This window comes from Lutra lutra, chromosome 7, assembly GCF_902655055.1.
Source record: "Lutra lutra chromosome 7, mLutLut1.2, whole genome shotgun sequence".
NCBI classification, from domain to species: domain Eukaryota; kingdom Metazoa; phylum Chordata; class Mammalia; order Carnivora; family Mustelidae; genus Lutra; species Lutra lutra.
Genome location: NC_062284.1, coordinates 45385080 through 45404854, shown reverse-complemented (window position 1 = coordinate 45404854; position 19775 = coordinate 45385080). Strand labels below are relative to the sequence as shown.

The following is a 19775-nucleotide window of genomic DNA, read 5'->3' as shown; positions in this document are numbered from 1 at the left end:
ATGGAAGCTGTACAAAGAAATAGAGCAATCTTAAATTATAAAAAGAAACGTAAACCTAGATGTCTATATCCAGAAAAAATATATATTTTTTAAAGATTTTATTTATTCATTTGACAGAGATCACAAGTAGGCAGAAAGGCAGGCGGGGGTGGGGCGGGGTGAGGGGGGAAGCAGGCTCCCTGCTGAGGAGAGAGCCTGATGCAGGGCTGGATCCCGGGGAACCTGAGATCATGATCTGAGCTGAAGGCAGAGACTTTAAACCACTGAGCCACACAGGTGCCCCCAGAAAAAATATCTTTTAGAATTAAGGTGAAATAAAGACATTCTTAGAGAATTAATAGCCAATTAACCTGCTCCAAAAGAATTAGATTCTTTAGACAAAAGGAAAATAATAGACAACTGGAACACCAGGAATGAAGAAAGAGCCACAGAAATGTTAAGTATATGGGTAAATATAATAAACCATTCTCTTGAGTCTTTAAAGTATATAACACACAACTGAAAGGGAAAAATTTTTAAAGACTGTCTGATGGGGTTCTCAATGTATTAGATGTAATACATAAGACCAGGAGTTTACAAACTTTTTAGTAAAAGATCAGACAGTGAGTATTTCTGACTTTGGAGGCCATATGATCTGCCACTCTAGTGCACAGTGGCTGAAAATACATGAAGTGTGCCTAGGTTCCAATTAAACTTTATGTATGGACAATAAAATCTGGATTTTATATAAACTTCAGATCTCATTCTTATTTTGATTTTACCTGTTTTGGTAATGAGCATAAGACAATTACAACATAAAGAAGGGAAGGTAAAGGATTTTTTTTTTTAAAGATTTTATTTATTTATTTGACAGAGAGAGATCACAAGTAGATGGAGAGGCAGGCAGAGAGAGAGAGGGAAGCAGGATCCTTGTCGAGCAGAGAACCCGATGCGGGACTCGATCTCAGGACCCTGAGATCATGACCCAAGCCGAAGGCAGTGGCTTAACCCACTGAGCCACCCAGGCGCCCAGGAAGGTAAAGGATCTTAAACACTACATTCCACTTGAGGTGGCAAAAAAAATTCAAATTTTAAGTAGACTGTGGAAAGTTGAATACACATATTGTAATCCCAAGAGTAACTACTAAAAAGCTATTTAAAAAAAAAAAAAAGTTGAAGAATAGAGGGGCCTGGGTGGCTCAGTGGGTTAAGTGTCCGACTCAGTCTCAGCTCAGGTCTTTTTTTTTTTTTTTTTTATTTGACAGACAGAGATCACAAGTAGGCAGAGAGGCAGACAGAGAGAGAGGGGGAAGCAGGCTCCCCGCTGAGCAGGGAGCCAGATGCGGGGCTTGATCCCAGGACCCTGGGATCATGACCTGAGCGGAAGGCAGAGGCTTTAACCCACTGAGCCACCCAGGTGCCCCCTCAGCTCAGGTCTTGATCTCAGGGTTGTGAGTTCAAGGCCAACCCTGACCTCCATGCTGGGTGTGGAGCCTACTTAAAAAAAAAAAAAAGGTAAAGAAGTAAGAGTCAGAAATAATTCTAGGGAGGTCTGAGCCTAGTAAACAGATAGGATGGTAATATAGGTAATGAAAGTAGGTATAATAAAGAGAAATAGAGAAGAGGGAAAGAGAATCAAAATTTCAGGAGAAAGATTATACTTTTTTAGACATTCTGAATTTAAGAAATCAGCTTCGGGTGATATGTGAAATGGGATTAGGCAAAAGGTCAAGTCTAGAGATAATGATATGGGGATTGTTCATACAAGGGAGACAGCTGAAGCCATGAATATAAAAGACTGCACTTATTAAAAGAAAGCTACTGAACCGATGACTTCTGGTGGGAGTTATGACATATGAAGGTTATGCAAAGAAGAACGGCAGAGAAGGCTGCTTCCCATCTGTCTTAATATGACTCTATTTTGTGTGGGTAAATAATGTATCCAGTTAAAACACAGTATTTCCTTGTCTCCTTTGCAGAAGAGGTAGCCAATGAGATGTAGGCCTAAGTCTTAGATCTGGCTTCTGGAAAAATTTGTTAAAGGTAAACAGATTAGGTGGGAAGCCAAAGCTACTTTACTCTTCTCCTTCATTTTCTTTCTTTTTAAAAATCTTAAAAATAAGATTTTACTTATTTATTTGACAGAGAGATCTCACAAGTAGGCAGAGAGGCAGGCTGTGAGAGAAGGGGAAGCAGACTCCCCGCTGAGCAGAGAGCCCCATTCGCGTCTTGATCCCAGGACCCAGAGATCCTGACCTGAGCCAAAGAGGCTTAACCCAATGAACCACCCAGGCACCCCTCTTCTCCTTCATTTTCAAGCCTGGAAAGTAAATGTGATGTTTAGAGCTACATTAGCAATTTTGCAATGAAGTAACTTTAAGGAGCCTAGAACACTGATTACATTAGAAGTCATCATACTGGCCCTGGACTGCCTACCTTTAGAATTTTCTTCTATTAAATCACTATTACTTCATCTTCCATTCCTTGTAGCCAAATCCCATTCTTTTTTTTTTTTTTTTTTACAGAGATCACAAGTAGGCAGAGAGGCAGGCAGAGAGAGAGAGGAGGAAGCAGGCTCTCCGCTGAGCAGGGAGCCAGATGTGGGGCTTGATCCCAGGACCCTGGGATCATGACCTGAGCGGAAGGCAGAGGCTTTAACCCACTGAGCCACCCAGGTGCCCCAGCCAAATCCCATTCTTAAGTCAATGTTTCCTCAACTTTCTCCACTATGGCATACACAGGATGTGAAAAAAAATATATTATGGATAAGGCTGCTTGTCTGGGGGAAAGGAGTGGGACACAAGTTGCCACAGGTCCTCCCTAAAGGCCAACAGAACAGAACTGACCAATATTTCAGCATCCTAAAAGCCTTCTGGAACTTCTGACTTAATAAATACAAGGAGGAAGAGGGACTGACACAAAATAAAGAGAATAACCAGTCAAAAAAAGAAATGAGATTTTTTTAATTATAATTTTTTATTTTTTTATAAACATATAATGTATTTTTATCCCCAGGGGTACAGGTCTGTGAATCGCCAGGTTTACACACTTCACAGCACTCACCATAGCACATACCCTCCCCAATGTCCATAATCCCAAGCCCCTCTCCCGACACCCCTCCCTCCAACAACCCTCAGTTTGTTTTGTGAGATTAAGAGTCACTTATGGTTTATCTCCCTCCGATCCCAAGAAATGAAATTGAGAGGTATGATAATGACGAGAGGAGAGTTTCAAGAATAGAGAAACGGTAGAGCTTCTAAAAGTCTAGGGTGGGGTGCCTGGGTGGCTCAGTGGGTTAAGCCTCTGCCTTCGGCTCGGGTCATGATCTCAGGGTCCTGGGATTGAGTCCCACATCGGGCTCTCTGCTTGGCAGGGAGCCTGCTTCCTCCTCCTCCTCTCTCTGCCTACTTGTGATCTCTCTCTGTCAAATAAATAAAATCTTTAAAAAAAAATAAAAGTCTAGGGTGGACTGAGAAAAGACCTTGGGAAAACAGATGATCATTGGTATGAGATGATTTCAGTCAAATGGTGGCAGAAGAAATCTGATGGCAAAATGGTATACGATACTGAGTAGGTGAAAAGAGACTGTTAAGAGCAATAGCAAGTACTGAAGAAAAGGAGAGAAATTCAAAAGGGTAGCAAAGATGAGGAAAAAACTTTCACTCTAAGTAACTGTTGCAGGGGGAGTTTAAATAGAAGGGGAAATAATGAAGATGAAGAAAAGTAGATAAAATTCATGGTATAAAGTCTTAAAGAATCTTTAGAATAAGGAGAAAAAAGAAATAATAGGACATAAAAATACATTTTAATAAAGAAGAGGGAAGCGGGAGGGTTTAGGCAAGCGTCTTTGATTCTAGTTGCTTAAGAGCATGAAGAGAGAATGAACTGTGCTAATGAATCAAGAATGAGGTAAGTATTGGGAAAGGTGAATGCAACAGGATTGCTAAAGCAGTACTGTGCTAAAGGTGAATGAAGGGATCGCTAAGCAGTACTGTGAGCTCAGCTTCTACCACCTAGCAAATGCCTGCACCAAAAGCAACTGGGTTTTGTGAATTCTTCCACTTGTTAGACTAGGATCAGGAGTTGAAAAATGTGGGTGATCTTCTGAATGGGAGATCGGCAAGGCGAGTAGTTTCATTTTTCTGAGAAAACAACTCTATATGACAAGTGTATAGTGAAATTTCATCATTGATATTAATATTTTAAGATGCCATAGTCAACTAGTATATGGCTCTCCTATTCTTCACTCCGGTGCTCTTTCCACTATACCACAAATTCTTCCAGAAAGCACATTTGATAAAGTAATGCTACACTTAGTGTGGCTGCTTAAAAAGGAAAACCTACACACACACACACACAAAAAAAAAAAAAAAAAAAAAAAAAAGGAAAACCTACAGCATCTCCTGGAATTCTTATTTAAAGTCAGCCTTGCCTTTCTTAAAAACATCATAGAAGCCAGGAAGAAATTTTGCCTCAGTAAAAGAACATGGTCTGCCTTAAGGATTATTATACATTGTTCTAGGACCCTGGGTTAAAGTAAGCCTTGTGAACTAGGAATGGATTTGGAACCTGTTATTTTGATTATTTTTTAAAAGTAGGCTCCATGCCCAGCATAGAACCCCATTTGAACATGGGGTTTGAACTCACGATCCTGAGATCAAGACCTAAGCTGAGACGAAGAGTTAGACTCTTAACCAAATGAGCCACCCAGGCACCCCTGTTATTCTGATTTGAAGTAAGGTGAGACAGAATGAAATCAGATGGAATCAGACCTCCACATAAGTGCTAAGTCTCAAAAAAGCCAAAGAAAACATTCCAAGTTACACTTGGGTCTTAATTGAGTCTGGTCAAGGACGATCTTTGCAGTGCTGGCTGAATTATGAACAGCCTAAAAAGAGATGGAATCTACAGGAATTTAAAAATGTCTCCAAGGCAAGTTTTGAACTGAGAGATAGGGAAGAAAGAAGCAACACTGCAGGACAGGTAGGCAAAGAAACCAGGAAGAACTGAGCTCCTGACCTCTACACCTGTTCTCAGCAAGGTAGCTCAGTTCTACAAGGACCTCATGATCCTCCATTTCCCTCAGAGGCCAAGCATTCACAGCTTCTCTCTAAGCTCTAAGGATTTTTCTATTTGAAGATAGTAGTTTGCTGGGAAAAGAGACAGACAGAAGTACAAAGAGTCAGGTGGCAGACAAAAATCCTAGAAGGCTGAAGGATTTTTTTTTCTAAAGTATCTGTATATAGTTCTTATTATTAACTTGAGGACTGACTCAGTATACCGTATCTTACAGATCTGCAGAGAATGATCTTTGCAGGAAATCTCTGTCACTTGAAGATGAAAAGGAATGTAAACCAACTCTGATCCCAGTTCAGACCTTTGCCAACTGATGGTTCAGGTGAAGGCCCTCTGGGAGGGCCAGAAAGCAGAGTATAGTATCTAATTGCAGAACAGTTCTCTAAAGGTACTAAGCCCTGAAACACAATATAGTAAATGGGAGAAAATATGGTATTAAAAGTAGGAGAACTAAAAATCTTACAGATACAAATAGATGAGAGTGCTCTCACTACCTGGTGATAGCAGTAATTATTCTGAGTTTCAGAGAAGGTTTAGAATTTTATAAAGTATTTGATATGGTTTCTAAGTTCAGACAATTATTATAATATCCATTAGATACATGTTAACATAGATCTAGAAATGACAATGACTAGATGTAAGCATTCACTCACTCAAATATTTTTGAGGGCCTACTATAGAGGCCAGGTGTTAAGTATTAGATATTCAATGATAAGCAAAACAGAGTCCCTGAGCTCACAGAATTCTAAAATAGTGGAAGAGGGGCACCTGGGTGGCTCAGTGGGTTAAAGCCTCTGCCTTTGGCTCAGGTCATGATCCCAGAGTTCTGGGATCGAGCCCCACATCGGGCTCTTTGCTTGGCGGGGAGCCTGCTTCCCTCTCTCTCTCTGCCTGTCTCTCTGCCTACTTGTGATCTCTGTCTGTCAAATAAATAAATAAAATATTAAAAAAAAAAAAAAAGAAGTGGAAGAGATAGATATTACTGGAAAAATATAATTATATAAAATTACAAAGTCTGATAACTACTGTGAAATAAGATGCAGGGTGCATGCAAAATGTGTAACAGGGAAACTTGGTAATAAGCTGCCAGGTACAACCACAGAGCTTTGCAGAGGAAATAATTTAAAAATTTTTTGTGTGTGTGCTAACATTGCCTTGGCAGGAAGGGAGAACAGGGATCCTGGGATAAAAAAAAAAAGTAACCATTGTTCTCAGGAGAATGAAAGGTTCAGCTTCACTTTCCTGCAAAGTTTTCATCAGGTTCACACATATGAAAAACATCTTGCCCTTGGAGAAAAGTCACCATCATAAAGATGGATAGAATAAATAGGCAGGAAATTTATGTCTTCTATCTTCAATATATTGAGGTAACAGACCCCGAAGGTTGCTTGGTGTCACAGAGCTAATGTCTGGACATGTTTGTCATTCCAACAGACATTGTGGCTGTTTAGACATTTGGCCATAGGCAGATGACATTTTTAAAACTAGAGATATAGCCACTTGTGATTTCCAGATTGTATACTGAATATACACATTGAGAGTCAACCTCTAGGATCAACTTCTGTCTCCACTGTCTCTGCATCCATTTTTAACACAATAGGATTATTATTATTATTTTTTTTGGCATTATGGTTTTGGGCACATAATAAAACCTCATCAGCAATGTTATTCTGAAAGCTGAAGCTTTACTATACTGTTGTTTAACAATGAGAAAGCCAAAAACACAGAATTCTTAACCTATATCACCTCAATGCCTACGGCATGGTAGACTTTAAATAAATACCGAATCACAACAAAACATTCAGAGGAACAGACTTCGATTAGAATGACCACAATGAAACGCCTGAATTTCCATGGGCAAACTGACAAGATAGCTTATGATTATTAGAGATAATGAGCTGTGCTCCTCTGGGCCTCTAAACTCCAGAGTGGGGATGCTTTGAAAGTCTGGTTACTGATGCCAAGACCTGATGGGACCCTGAGGCCCAGCCTCTATAAACCACACATACTTTAACAAGAATTTGGATTCTTTATAAAAAGAATATATGTGCTAGAGCGCCTGGGTGGCTCAGTGGGTTAAGCCTCTGCCTTCGGCTCAGGTCATGATCTCAGGGTCCTGGGATCGAGTCCCGCATCTGGCTCTCTGCTTGGCGGGGAGCCTGCTTCCTCCTCTCTCTCTCTGCCTGCTTCTCTGCCTACTTATGATCTCGCTCTGTCAAATAAATAAATAAAATCTTTAAAAAAAAAAAGAATATATGTGCTGAAATCAAATTGCCACAGACGGTACCAAGGGATCAGAAATACTTGGTTAACTCCCTTTATACCTCTAAATTTTAGGTTTATGAATTTCCAAAATAGAAGAAATTCTGTTCTCAGGGGCAAATGGAACATACAAGAAGTCTGGATGGTAGCCTCAGGCAGAAGCACCCAACAGTGAGCCAACTGCTTAGTGGATGCGTGAAAACAAGACCATGTTAACATCTCCCTGTTGCCTAGGCCTATAAAATCAGTACTAAGTGACAGATGCATGAAGTGGCGTGGGTGGCTGGGCAATGAGGCAACCAGTGGGAAGGAGCTGGCTGCACCTCCAGGTGTTAAAAAAGGCCAGCGTTGCATATTCAATGAGCCAACACTAAGTCAATTTAAGAGTGAATGTTTTCCATTTCCTTGACTCCCACAGCTGTCCTTTTATTACTTTATTCTCTTCAAGCCTGACCCAAAAGTTCATTTACCTTCAAATTCTCCCATATAAAATGATACAGAGGAGTATGGAGAGTATAGACCCAGTTGAATTACCTGGCTAACATTTATCAAATGACTGCTTAAATACGAGGGCCGATACTGTTGATTGATATGAAGGGTAGATATTAATTTTAAAAAAGTGGCAATCTCGAGAAGCTGGAGGATCTTACTAAGAAGTTTGCTGCAATCATCTGGATAGGTATCATAAGCAGACTATGGCACTTGAGACTCCTAATAAATACTTGGTGTTATTTACAACGATTTAAGCCCGTGTCGGCAGAAGCAGGTTGAGAAGGGATGGGAAAGTCCCACATAGCACTTACCATCTTCTGTTTCCTGCCACACGATGCCCTCGAGGTTGACACTTGTCCCAGGTTCACAGGGACCCAAGCACTCAGGCTCTGTAGCCAGAGCCACATCACATGTGTTGACCCCAACTGATCGGGTACGAACCATGATCTGCTCACAGGGGGATGAGATGTCATTACTGACCACTGGTACCAAAAGGTGCAGTGGCAGCACCGCTGGTGTAGAGACAGGAGACTCCATCTGTGAGGGAAGAAAAGTAGTAGCTGAGTTGCAGAGAGAACATTTAAAGGAAATACCTTCTCTATATTTAATCTAGTCCTACATTCTTTCCTGCTAGCGTAGAAGACTCTAAACATAAGATTTTGGTCCTTCCTTTCAAGTTCCAGCTTGTGATACCACTACAAATCTAGTCATTTATATGAGTGCACCCTGTGGTAGGAGGAGCTGTATTTCTTATTAATGATCTTCCTCATAAACTGTGCTTAGCTAAAAGTGTACTAAAAAAATCCTGTCTCATTTAAAAACCTCTAGTGATAGAGAACCAGGTCCAGATTTCAACAGTATTTAGAGCACATAGATTGATGAGAAAGAAAAGACTTCTGAGGCATGTTCTACTGCCACCACTGTGTTTCCCACCAATCTATCATTTGACAAATAATACATTAATCAGGTATAAAATCCAAGAATACGGGAAGGGATAAAGAAGGGGAGAAAATATCCAGAGCCTAGAAATGTCACTTCAAGAAGACTAGAGCTTTAACTCATCTTTAACTAGAAGGACATCTACTTAAAAGTTATAGGAGGGCTAGGAGCAACCCGATGGGGGGTTCTAACCCTTAGAGATTACAACAGTGACTGGTTAATAAGAATGGCATTTTGGAGCATGAATCCAACATCAAATTAACTTTAAGGAACAGCAGGTGCTATTACTATCCAGAAGCCAATTCATGGCAGTCTGCAGATGAGTTGATTACGCACAGACAGAAATAGGTGAACTCAAGAACCAGCAACCTATCTCTAAAACTAGAACCTCTCACAAGAATGCAATCACTTAGAAACCAAAAATTCAACGTATCCAGAATTAAAAGTTGTAATAAAGAAGGTAATAATCCCTTAACTCTTTAAACCCTAACATTTATCAGACTCATGAAAATACTCTGAGTCTACAGTGCCCAAATCCTAACTGAACAGTGTCCTGTACATGCAAAAGCACTCAGTTCACACACTGACTAATCTTCTCTGAAGATTAAGTATGATACCAATCAAAAGACCTAGAAAATGAGAGTCAAGGATTATGATTTTCTTCTCCTTGTGAAAGACTTTTTTAAAATATTTATTTATTTTGAGAGAGAGCAAGCACAAATGGGCGGGGAAGATGCAGAGGGAAAAATTCTCAAGTAGATTCCCTGCCAAGCCCAGAGCCTACATGGGGCTCTGATGCAGGACTCCATCTCACAACCCCAAGAGCATGACCTAAACAGAAACCAAGAGTCAGACACTCAACTGACTGAGACACCCAGTGCCCCACAAAAGATTTTTTAGTGCAGTTTGAATATACTCCTTCAATGGACCTACATTTAGAGAGCCACATATGCATTCATAATCCAAGCTGCTGGACAGTTCTGCAACAGAACTCTGGTTTTACTGAATGACCACTGCTGAACCTATATTGTACCTTCCTTTCTTAACACACACATTCACATATTCACACACACACACACACACACCCCTTCCTGGCCTAAGATACTACTCTAGAAGCTGAGATCTGGGTATAGCCTCTACTACAGTCAGCTCTCACTTCTTGGCTTAGAAGTCACTGCTATTTGTGAATCATCACTGAGTCCACTGAATGCTAGAACACAGATTCTGATGAATTCTGGTCCCTGAGAGGCTGCCAAGACATTATCATTATCTGCTTGTTGTCATGCACCCACCTTCCCCCTGACCCCCAATCCCATACTTCCCTAACTCCACCTCTTTCATGAAAAGAAAGTCAAAGCCCGTATAATGAATTTTCTGCATTATGGTCAAGGCCAAAAGATACCTTTGCTTTCTTTGGATGTGCCAGATCCCCGAAAGACCTGTAAAATTTCTATGCACAGATCTGAAGGTGAAAACACAGAAAAAGTAAGCTCAAGTCTCTGCTACCCTTGTATATGGCTGGAATCTGGGTCTAACCATCAAGCCCTTTCAGGAATGCTTCAAGAAGGTAGCTCATAACACTTTGGACCTCGAGAATTACAACAGAGTACACAGATCATCTTTACTCTTGGCCTCACCTCTGTTTTTCTATTCTTTTCTCCTGCAGAAGAACTGAGACAAAAACAATTTCACAATCAGTATGTACATTTCCTTTGCTTAAGAGGTTGTTGTCTTTTCTATATCATTCTTCTACTATCAGGAGAAATTCCGGCAAGATCCTCCTTCTTGGACACAGATTAGCTTGAATCTTTTATGTCACTCTTCTGAACTTTGTGACTGCCTTGTTTGAGCATGTCCTGTTGCTAATCTGTTCCATTGCTGAGGCAGCAATCCAAAACACAGAAGGAGGTAAGTCCCCAGGGAGTCACCTACACACGCGTGCCCACACATGCACGTGTGAGCGTGCGCACACACACACACACACACACTCTCTCTCTCTCTCTCAGCCATCAAGGGCAGCTGTTTTCTAGAAGTGGCTTCATTTCCCGGTAGATCATTCACTGCCTCTGGGAGACCAATGAAAAGGGAAGGAAGCTACTAAAAATGTAAATAAAGCCAAGCCCCCAGTTCTGTACTGACAGATCCAAAAAACATCTAAGATTTAAGTAGGAAACACCCTTGTTGCATTCAGTTTGCCAAGTTAAACCCTGCTACAGAATACATGCAGAGAAGGAACTTAGAAATAATCAGTTAGAAAAACAGAATGTATTATACAGAGCCAATTAACATGTATATGCACCAAACTACCTTTTTTTTTTAATAGTTTATCAATTTATTTGACAGAGATCACAAGTAGGCAGAGGGGCAGGCAGAGAGAGAGGAGGAAGCAGGCTCCCTGTTGAGCAGAGAGCCCCATGTGGGGCTCCATCCCAGGACCCTGGGATCATGACCTGAGCTGAAGGCAGAGGCTTTAACCCACTGAGCCACCCAGGCGCCCCTGCACCAAACTACTCTTAACTGATCAGCGGTAGTAAGTAGAATTCAGGATCTCTGTTTGTGTGAGGATGACTTCATTTAGTCAGTTAATTAAAAGACATTTTGGACAGGGGGAGAAGTAAAGAAATCCACCTATGGGTTTGGAACTCTTCAGTTCCCTACTTTGCAACAGAAATCGGAGGAGAAGTCACAGAGCAGCACAATAATGTTTAATTACAGCTCTAGCTCTGCTAATTATCATTTGGTCACATCTATAATCTACATTAAGCCACAGTGCATAATAAGCAGCTCTGTGATATTCATCTAATAACCTAGGTGGCTTCATGGGATTTCATAGTCTACTATTCACTGGAACAAACACAGCTTCATTTACCACTCTCCAGGAGAGGATAAAAATCAGAAGAGGACTAATGTTGCCACCTTTCCCATATACCTAGGACACAAGAGAAGGAATCGTCAGGAGACTGGAGCCAGCAGGGAAAATTGAGTAACAGGAACATAAAAAGTTAAGGTCATTAAATACCTTAATAGCTATAAAAACAGTAAAACTCAGGCCAATTCTTGGTCTCTAAAATGCTAGAGTGCCACAGGGGGGCTCCCAGGACTCACTGAATGGGGAGATTAACAACAAAACAAAAGAAAAACCTAAAAAGAGACAAGAGAATTTAAAGATGGAAATATCTTAAATTTCCCCAGTGCGTGTCCTTTATCTTTTAATGGTACTTCTTTTCAATTCACCTTTAGATATTACTCTTAATAGCACCTATTAGAGATCTAAGTGCTGATAGGCAGGTGATGCAGAAATGAGGACTGGAGAGAATAAAGAAAGGCCAGAGCCATTAATCTCCCCTCAAGAAATAATACACACTGACTTCAGCTGCCTCCCACATGAGAGGAACTGATGGAAGAAAAATTTAAGGCTGCAACATAATTTTGGGGGTAGAAAATGCAGCGAAGAAATATTGGGGACAGATATTTCCCTCTCCTCTTCACAAATATGAGTCTGATACCTTAATCTTCATAGTCAAAAGGCAGAGAGGAAGATGGCTCTACTGATACCTTCAGTAACTCTAAGAAACTCCCTTTATCCAAGAATGAAAGATAATTGGAGATAATGGTTAGGTAAATGTTCAGATTTATACAGAATTATTGGACAAGATTATATAGAATGTAGAATGTCATCAAGTATACTAAATACTATATTCTCTTTTTTTGATAATTCCAAAGGTCCTTCAAGATTTTACAGTGACTCAGCTTCAGCAATACTAACAATAATATAGATTTCTGATTCATGAATAAACATGAAAGTACTCCCCTATAAAACTTGACTGTTTGCAAAAATTTTATTGTAGTTTTGTTTTTGAGAAAGAAAGCAAATGTGGGGGATGGGGAGAGGGAGAGAGAGCATCTTGAGCACGCTCCACACCCAGCACAGAGCCCAATGTGGGGCTTGATCTCGCAACCCTGAGATCATGATCAAGTGGAAATCCAAAGTCCAATGTTTAATCGACTGAGTCACCCAGGCGCCCCTATGGTGGGTTATTAAAAAGAATAACTGGTATTTATTCAAAATTACATTTATCAATTTTATTTTTTTTTAGAGAGAGAGAGAGTATTGAGGGGAGGAGGGGAAGGACAGAGGGAGAGAATCCCAAGCAGAATTCATGCTGAGCGGGGTGGGGGGCTGGGAGGGTGCTGGCAGGGGAGTGAGGGGCGCTCGAGCCCATGACTGCAAGATCATGATCTGAGACAAAATCAAGAGTCAGACGCTCAACTGCTGAGCCACCGAGGCATTCCCCATTTATCAATTATGTTAATTGTCTCTAAAATTAAAATACAGGAAAAAAATCTTCAATTATTTGAACTGCCTCCTGTTGACTGAGATCTTGAAATAAATTTATTGTATTTTTAAATAATTACAGATTATCTTTGCTTATCCTGGAACATCAGTAATTGCTTGTTTGCAAGAGCCTGGCCGGTAAGAAATCACAGTAACTGAGGATGGAAGAAGAAATCTGAATTCCTCCTTTCCACAAAGCTCTTAACAGAATACAATAGAATATTCCAAGTAAATCACAAAACAATACAACATTTAAGTACTAGTGAAGGAGGAAATCACCTTTTCAAACACTCTTTGACCCTGACTACTGGAAGGAAGGAAGGTAGATGGAAGAAGGAAGGAGAAACATAGGTTGCAGGTCTGTTGTTCCAGATTTCACTTAAGCTTGCTTTGAAAAAGAATTTGATTGTAACTCTGGTTAATTTCCAAGACATCTTGTAGCAGAAGGCAAGGAGGAAAAAGTGAAAAAGAAAGACACGGTAGCTGGCACCATAACCAGCCATCAAACAGTTCTTTGAAGCCACATTGTCTGTTATTCACAGACAACTTACTTTAGCACTCAATTTTAACCAATCAGCCTGGCCAAGGTCAGGAGTAAAGGCAGCTCCAGTTTGTACTAGAAAATGCAAGTGCAAGTGAACATATAATGTGAAGACTATAAGACTAGCCATAGGGAGATCTCCTGCAATGATCCCTATAGAATCTCAGGCTCAAACCCAAAAGACCTCTTCTGGTAAAGAGGAGATAGCACATCATATGACCCTAAAATTCAAGCCCGTCTTAACTTCCCAGTGTGTGGGAATGGATATATTATGCTGGAAATTTAACAAAGGAAGAAAAATCTCAAATAAAATCACTGTATAACACAAATTACATGGCAGTGTTCATTACTGTGGCAAAGTTTTTTTATTGAGAGAAGCATCTATTCTGCTCTTCTAACTCTTCTCAATCCATAATCTCCTGCCTACTTGAAATTCACATTTTCCTTCAGCAAAGCTATTAACTTTGCAGCTGATGAGTGATGATAGGGACCTGAGTACTACCTCTGAAACTATTTTTTTTTTCCACAGAAGGCTGATAATCCCTCCCATTCCTGTATTGTTTCAAGGGAAGCACTAGAATTAGCTTTTCAAGAATAAAGAATGAGAAAAATTCATTCTTTGGCAGCAACTACTTCCTTTCCTAAACAATTCTTACTTCCTTTCACGTACTCATTTCCTAAAAAGTCAGGACTGGAACTTGTCATCTCTACTCCATTCTCCAACCCCATAGGATATAAAAACAAACAAGAAAATAAGAAACAAGGGGTGCCTGGGTGGCTCAGATGTTGAGTGTCTGCCTTTGGGTCTTGGGATCAAGCCCCTCGTCAGGGTTTCTGCTCAGCCAAGAGTCCACTTCTCCCTCTCCTGCTACCTCTCCCCACTGCTCGTGCTGTCTCGAATACATAAAATCTTAAATAAAACTATACGAAAAAACGATAACCCACAAAGTAAGGTGAATACAACAGAAAGCTTAAGTCTTTCTTCTGAATCATTCAGAATCACAGATGTCAGTAGAAAAGTCTCAATTTAACCAATATCATGGATAGAGCAAATTATACTAGAAAACCTAATCATCATTCACTCATATTGATGATCTTATGAGAATTCTAAATTGAGACATCACAAACCACACCTTGTTCTGTAGTAGCTTGGGAAGGAGAAATGGGAATGATTCTCACTGCCTCAAGCCAACTGTTTTTAAATATTTTGGTCTTGGGCGCCTGGGTGGCTCAGTGGGTTAAAGCCTCTGCTTTCGGCTCGGGTCATGATTCCAGGGTCCTGGGATCGAGCCCCACATCGGGCTCTCTGCTCAGCAGGGAGCCTGCTTCCCTTCCTCTCTCTCTGCCTGCCTCTCTGCCTGCTTGTGATCTCTGTCTGTCAAATAATAAATAAAATCTTTAAAAAAAAATAAATATTTTGGTCTTGGGAAATCTTTTATAGTCTTAAAAACAAAGAACCTTACAGAGCTTTTATTTATGTAGGCTTTATCAGTTAGTATTTACTATATTAGAAATTAAAAGTGAAAGATTCTAACTTGTACTTAAAACAGCTAATGATTTTGAGGGTCTCCTGGGTAGCTCAGTGGGAGTCAGCTTGGGATTCTTTTTTCCCTTTTTTCCCCTTTCCTCCTCCCTCTGCTTGTGCACTCTCTCTCTCAAATAAATAAAATATTTAAAAAAATGAAACTAATGATTTTGAAATGACAAAATTAGAGACACATAGAACAGATTATTAGTTGCCAGGAGGAAGGGTTGGTGGGAGGTAGTAGAATTGAGTGGTTAGATAAGTCAACACAAGAGTTCTTACAGTAATGGAGATGTTCTATATTTTGACCATGTGGTAAATAACCCAAGCCCACACATGTGATCAAACTGCACAGAATTAAATATACACACATACACAGAGAGCAAGAGAAACACACAAGTGAGCACAAGCAAAATGGGGGAAATCTTAAGATAGGTGGACTGCATTAATGTCAATATCCCCTTTGCAATACTGTACTATAGCTCTGCAAGGTGTTACCATTAGGGGAAACTAGGTAAAGGAAACATGAGATCTTTCTGAATAATTTATTAAAACTATTAATTATCCCAAAATAAAAAGATTAACAAAAAATTGAAGACCCCAAAGAGCTCTGATGTGGACTATGTCTATTGATATTCACCATACTAGAACTTAAAAAGAAAAAATTTGACTTGCATTAACTTGTTTAAAATGACTTTTAAAAACTTAGTACAGGGGCGCCTGGGTGGCTCAGTGGGTTAAGCCGCTGCCTTCGGCTCAGGTCATGATCCCAGGTCCTGGGTTCAAGCCCCGCGTCGGGCTTTCTGCTCAGCAGGGAGCCTGCTTCCTCCTCTCTCTCTGCCTGCCTCTCTGCCTACTTGTGATTTCTCTCTGTCAAATAAATAAATAAAATCTTTAAAAAAAAAAATAAAAAATAAAAACTTAGTACATAGGAAGGGACGCCTGGGTGGCTCAGTTGGTTGGATGACTGCCTTCGGCTCGGGTCATGATCCCGGGGTTCCGGGATCGAGTCCCGCATCGGGCTCCCAGCTCCATGGGGAGTCTGCTTCTCTCTCTGACCTTCTCCTCGCTCATGCTCTCTTTCACTGTCTCTCTCTCAAATAAATAAATAAAATCTTTAAAAAAAAAAAACAACTTAGTACATAGGAATATATGTAACATTTTAAATAAAAATAGGGGCGCCTGGGTGGCTCAGTGGGTTAAGTCTCTGCCTTCAGCTCAGGTCATGATCTCAGGGTCCTGGGATCGAGCTCGCATCAAGCTCTCTGCTCAGCAGAGAGCCTGCTTCCCCCCTCTCTGCCTGCCTTTCTGCCTACTTGTGATTTCTCTCTCTGTCAAACAAATAAACAAAATCTTAAAAAAAAAAAAAGCTGTAATTTTTCAAAAGAAAGGGAAAAAAGAATAGTGACAATGATTTACATTTTGCAAATCTCTTCAATGGCTGGGTTAATAGACAACTGCTTGATTCTCATGTTTGTTTCTACATTTAATCTGTTGGTGAAATGTGTTGAACTATATACAGAAAAACTGGCCTCACATAGATTTTATATATGTATCCTTTTCAGGTAACTGTGGTTATTCTTTGATACAACACCAAAACCAAACAAATGATAGTTCTTAAAGGTTAATGGCAATGTGGAATCTGACTATATCAATGAATTTTTTGTACTTTACAATACAGTCCTTTGGTCTAGTACTTTGAATGCTTCTTCTACCCATGCATGATTTTTAACATCATATATTAATCATTTGGAAAATACTGGTTCACTGAGTTATACAACTTTTTCATATACCGACATATTCCATTAATACAAAATTTAATACAAAAAAGTCATAGTTGCTGATATTGCCTCTGAGTTCATCAGAAAATCCTTTAGGTATTGGTAGGCTGTCAAACTAGTGGGGGCGGGGAGGGAGAGAAATGTTCCAAAAATACAATGTTTGCTTGAAAGCTCATATTTTATCATTGATAACAAATAGTGTTGATTGTTTTCCTTGGAGTTAATAGGCTCATTTCATTGACTTTTAAGAAAATGTCTGCAAATACCCAGCTCTGAATACCTATACTTTTAGTTGTACTTTCAAGTAAAAAGGACATCCCATGAAAAACTGGCTAGGTCAGCTTGCAACTCAATTGCAAAAGTGCTTTACCTAGAGAAAAATACATTTTGGCATGCAGCAGAATTACTTTATATGTACTTCCCCTTTTGTCACATAGAATATAAAATGACATGTACTTACAAGGTGAGATTTTATATATAAAGATATTTTAAAGATAAACTGGCTTTTAAAGATATATTTTTTCAACCTTTCACCTCCTTCACTCATTTCTCCTACCCCTACTCCCTGCTAATCTGTTCTCTATTTCCAGCTTTTTTTTGTTTTTTTTTTTGTTTTGTTTTGTTTTAAAGATTTTATTTATTTATTTGACAGAGAGAAATCACAAGTAGGCAGAGAGGCAGGCAGAGAGAGAGGAGGAAGCAGGCTCCCCGCTGAGCAGAAAGCCCGATGTGGGGCTCGAACCCAGGACCTGGGATCATGACCTGAGCCGAAGGCAGCGGCTTAACCCACTGAGCCACCCAGGCGCCCCAATGTTTCCAGCTTTTTAAAAAAGATTCCTTATATAAGATAAGAGAGATCATGTGGTGTTTGTCTTTCTCTGTCTGACTTATTTAGCACAATGCCCTTGAGGTCCAACCATGTTATTATAAATGGCAAGAATTCCCCCCACTTTTTTTATGGCTGATTTTTTTTTTTTAAATTTAAGTATAGTTGACACAGGGAAACGCAAGATTTAATTTTTTTGTGGCCAAATATATTCCATTGTATATATACATCACATCTAATTTATCCATTCCCCCACTGATGGACTCTTAGGTTGTTTCCGTATCTTGGCCACTGTAAATAATGCTGCAATAAACATGGCACTTATATCTTTCAGTGATTTTGTTTTCTTCAGATAAATACCTAGAACTGAAATTGCTGGATTATATCGTAGTTCTATTTTTATTTTTTGAGGACCCTCCATATGTTTTTCATAGTGGCTGCACCAATTTACTTTCTCACCAACAGTGAACTTTTTTCCACATCCTAACCAGTATTTGTTATTTCTTATTATTTTGGTAAATAGCCATTCTAACAGGTATGAAGTGATACTTCGTGGTTTTGATTTGTAATTAACCGATGATTAATAGTGTTGAACATCTTTTTATATACCTGTTTACCTGTTGCCCATCTGTATATCTTCTTTGGAAAAATATCTCTTTAGATCTTCTGCCCAACCCCCCCTTTTTAAGATTTATTGACTTGACAGAGAAAGAGGGAACACAAGCAGACAAGGCAGGAGAGGGAGAAGCAGGCTTCCCGCCAAGCAGGGAGCCTGATGTGGGGCTCAATCCCAGGACCCTGGGATCATGACCTGAGCCAAAGGCAGACACTTAACAATTGAGCTACCCAGCCACCCCTCTTCTGCCCAGTTTTTAAACAGACTTTTTTTTTTTTTGGTGTTCAGTTGTATGAATTCTAATATTTTGGATATTAGCCTCTTATCAGATATATCTGCTTAGCAAACACTTTCTCCCATTCAGCAGGTTGTCTTTCATTTTGTTGATGGTTTCCTTTACTGTGTTTGCTGTGTAGAAGCTTTTTATTTTATGTTGTTTTGTTTATTTTTCCTTCTATTGCTTTTGCTTTTGGTGTCAGATTAAAAAAATCAATGCCAAGACCTATGTCAAGGAACTTACTGCCTATGTTGTCATCTATGAGTTTTAAGATTTCAGATTTTATGTACAAGCCTTAAATCCATTTGGGGTTGATTTTTTTTTTTTTAAGATTTTATTTATTTGTCAGAGAGAGAGGGAGAGAGAGCGAGCACAGGCGGACAGAATGGCAGGCAGAGGCAGAGGGAGAAGCAGGCTCCCTGCTGAGCAAGGAGCCCGATGCGGGACTCGATCCCAGGACGCTGGGATCATGACCTGAGCCGAAGGCAGCTGCTTAACCAACTGAGCCACCCAGGCGTCCCGGGGTTGATTTTTTTTGTATATGTTGTAAGATGGTGTTCAAGTTTCATTCTTCTACATGTGGTTGTCCAATCTTCCCAACACCATTTATTGAAGAGACAGTTCTTTCCCCATTGTATGTTCTTGGCTCCTTTGTCATAAATTAATTGACCATATATGTTTGGGTTTATTTCTGGGCTATTCTGTTCAATACCATTCTGTTTTAATTACTGTATTAAAATCAGGGAGTCATGAAATCAGAAATCAGGTGTCTCCAGCTTTGTTCTTCTTTCTCAGAATTGCTTTGGCTGTTTGGGGTCTCTTGTAGTTCCACACAAATTTTACAACTGTTCTAGTTCCATGAGAAATGCCATTGGAATTAGTGATTACACTGAATTTGCAGACTGCTTTAGGTAGTATCGACATTTTAATGATACTCGGTCTTCCAAACCATGAGCACGGAGTATTTTTTCATTTATTTGTGTTGTCTTTAATTTTTTACATTAATGTCTTATAGTTTTCAACATATAAGTCTCTCGCCTCCTTGGTTAAATTTAGTCCTAGCTATTTTATGCTTTTTGATGCAACTGTAAACGGGATTATTAAATTTCTCTGGTATTCTGTTGT

At 39.8% G+C, this 19775-nt stretch overlaps 1 protein-coding gene across 4 annotated transcripts in view; it reads right to left on the bottom strand.

Moving 5' to 3' along the window:
- ZNF609 (zinc finger protein 609) overlaps window positions 1–19775 on the bottom strand; it is a 228594-nt gene that overhangs the window by 50684 nt on the left and 158135 nt on the right. For all 4 annotated transcript variants that reach the window (XM_047735783.1, XM_047735784.1, XM_047735785.1 and 1 more), the window contains one exon: window positions 8121–8346. In XM_047735783.1, coding sequence (XP_047591739.1) covers window positions 8121–8346 — 226 coding nt within the window. The remainder of the gene's footprint in view (window positions 1–8120; window positions 8347–19775) is intronic.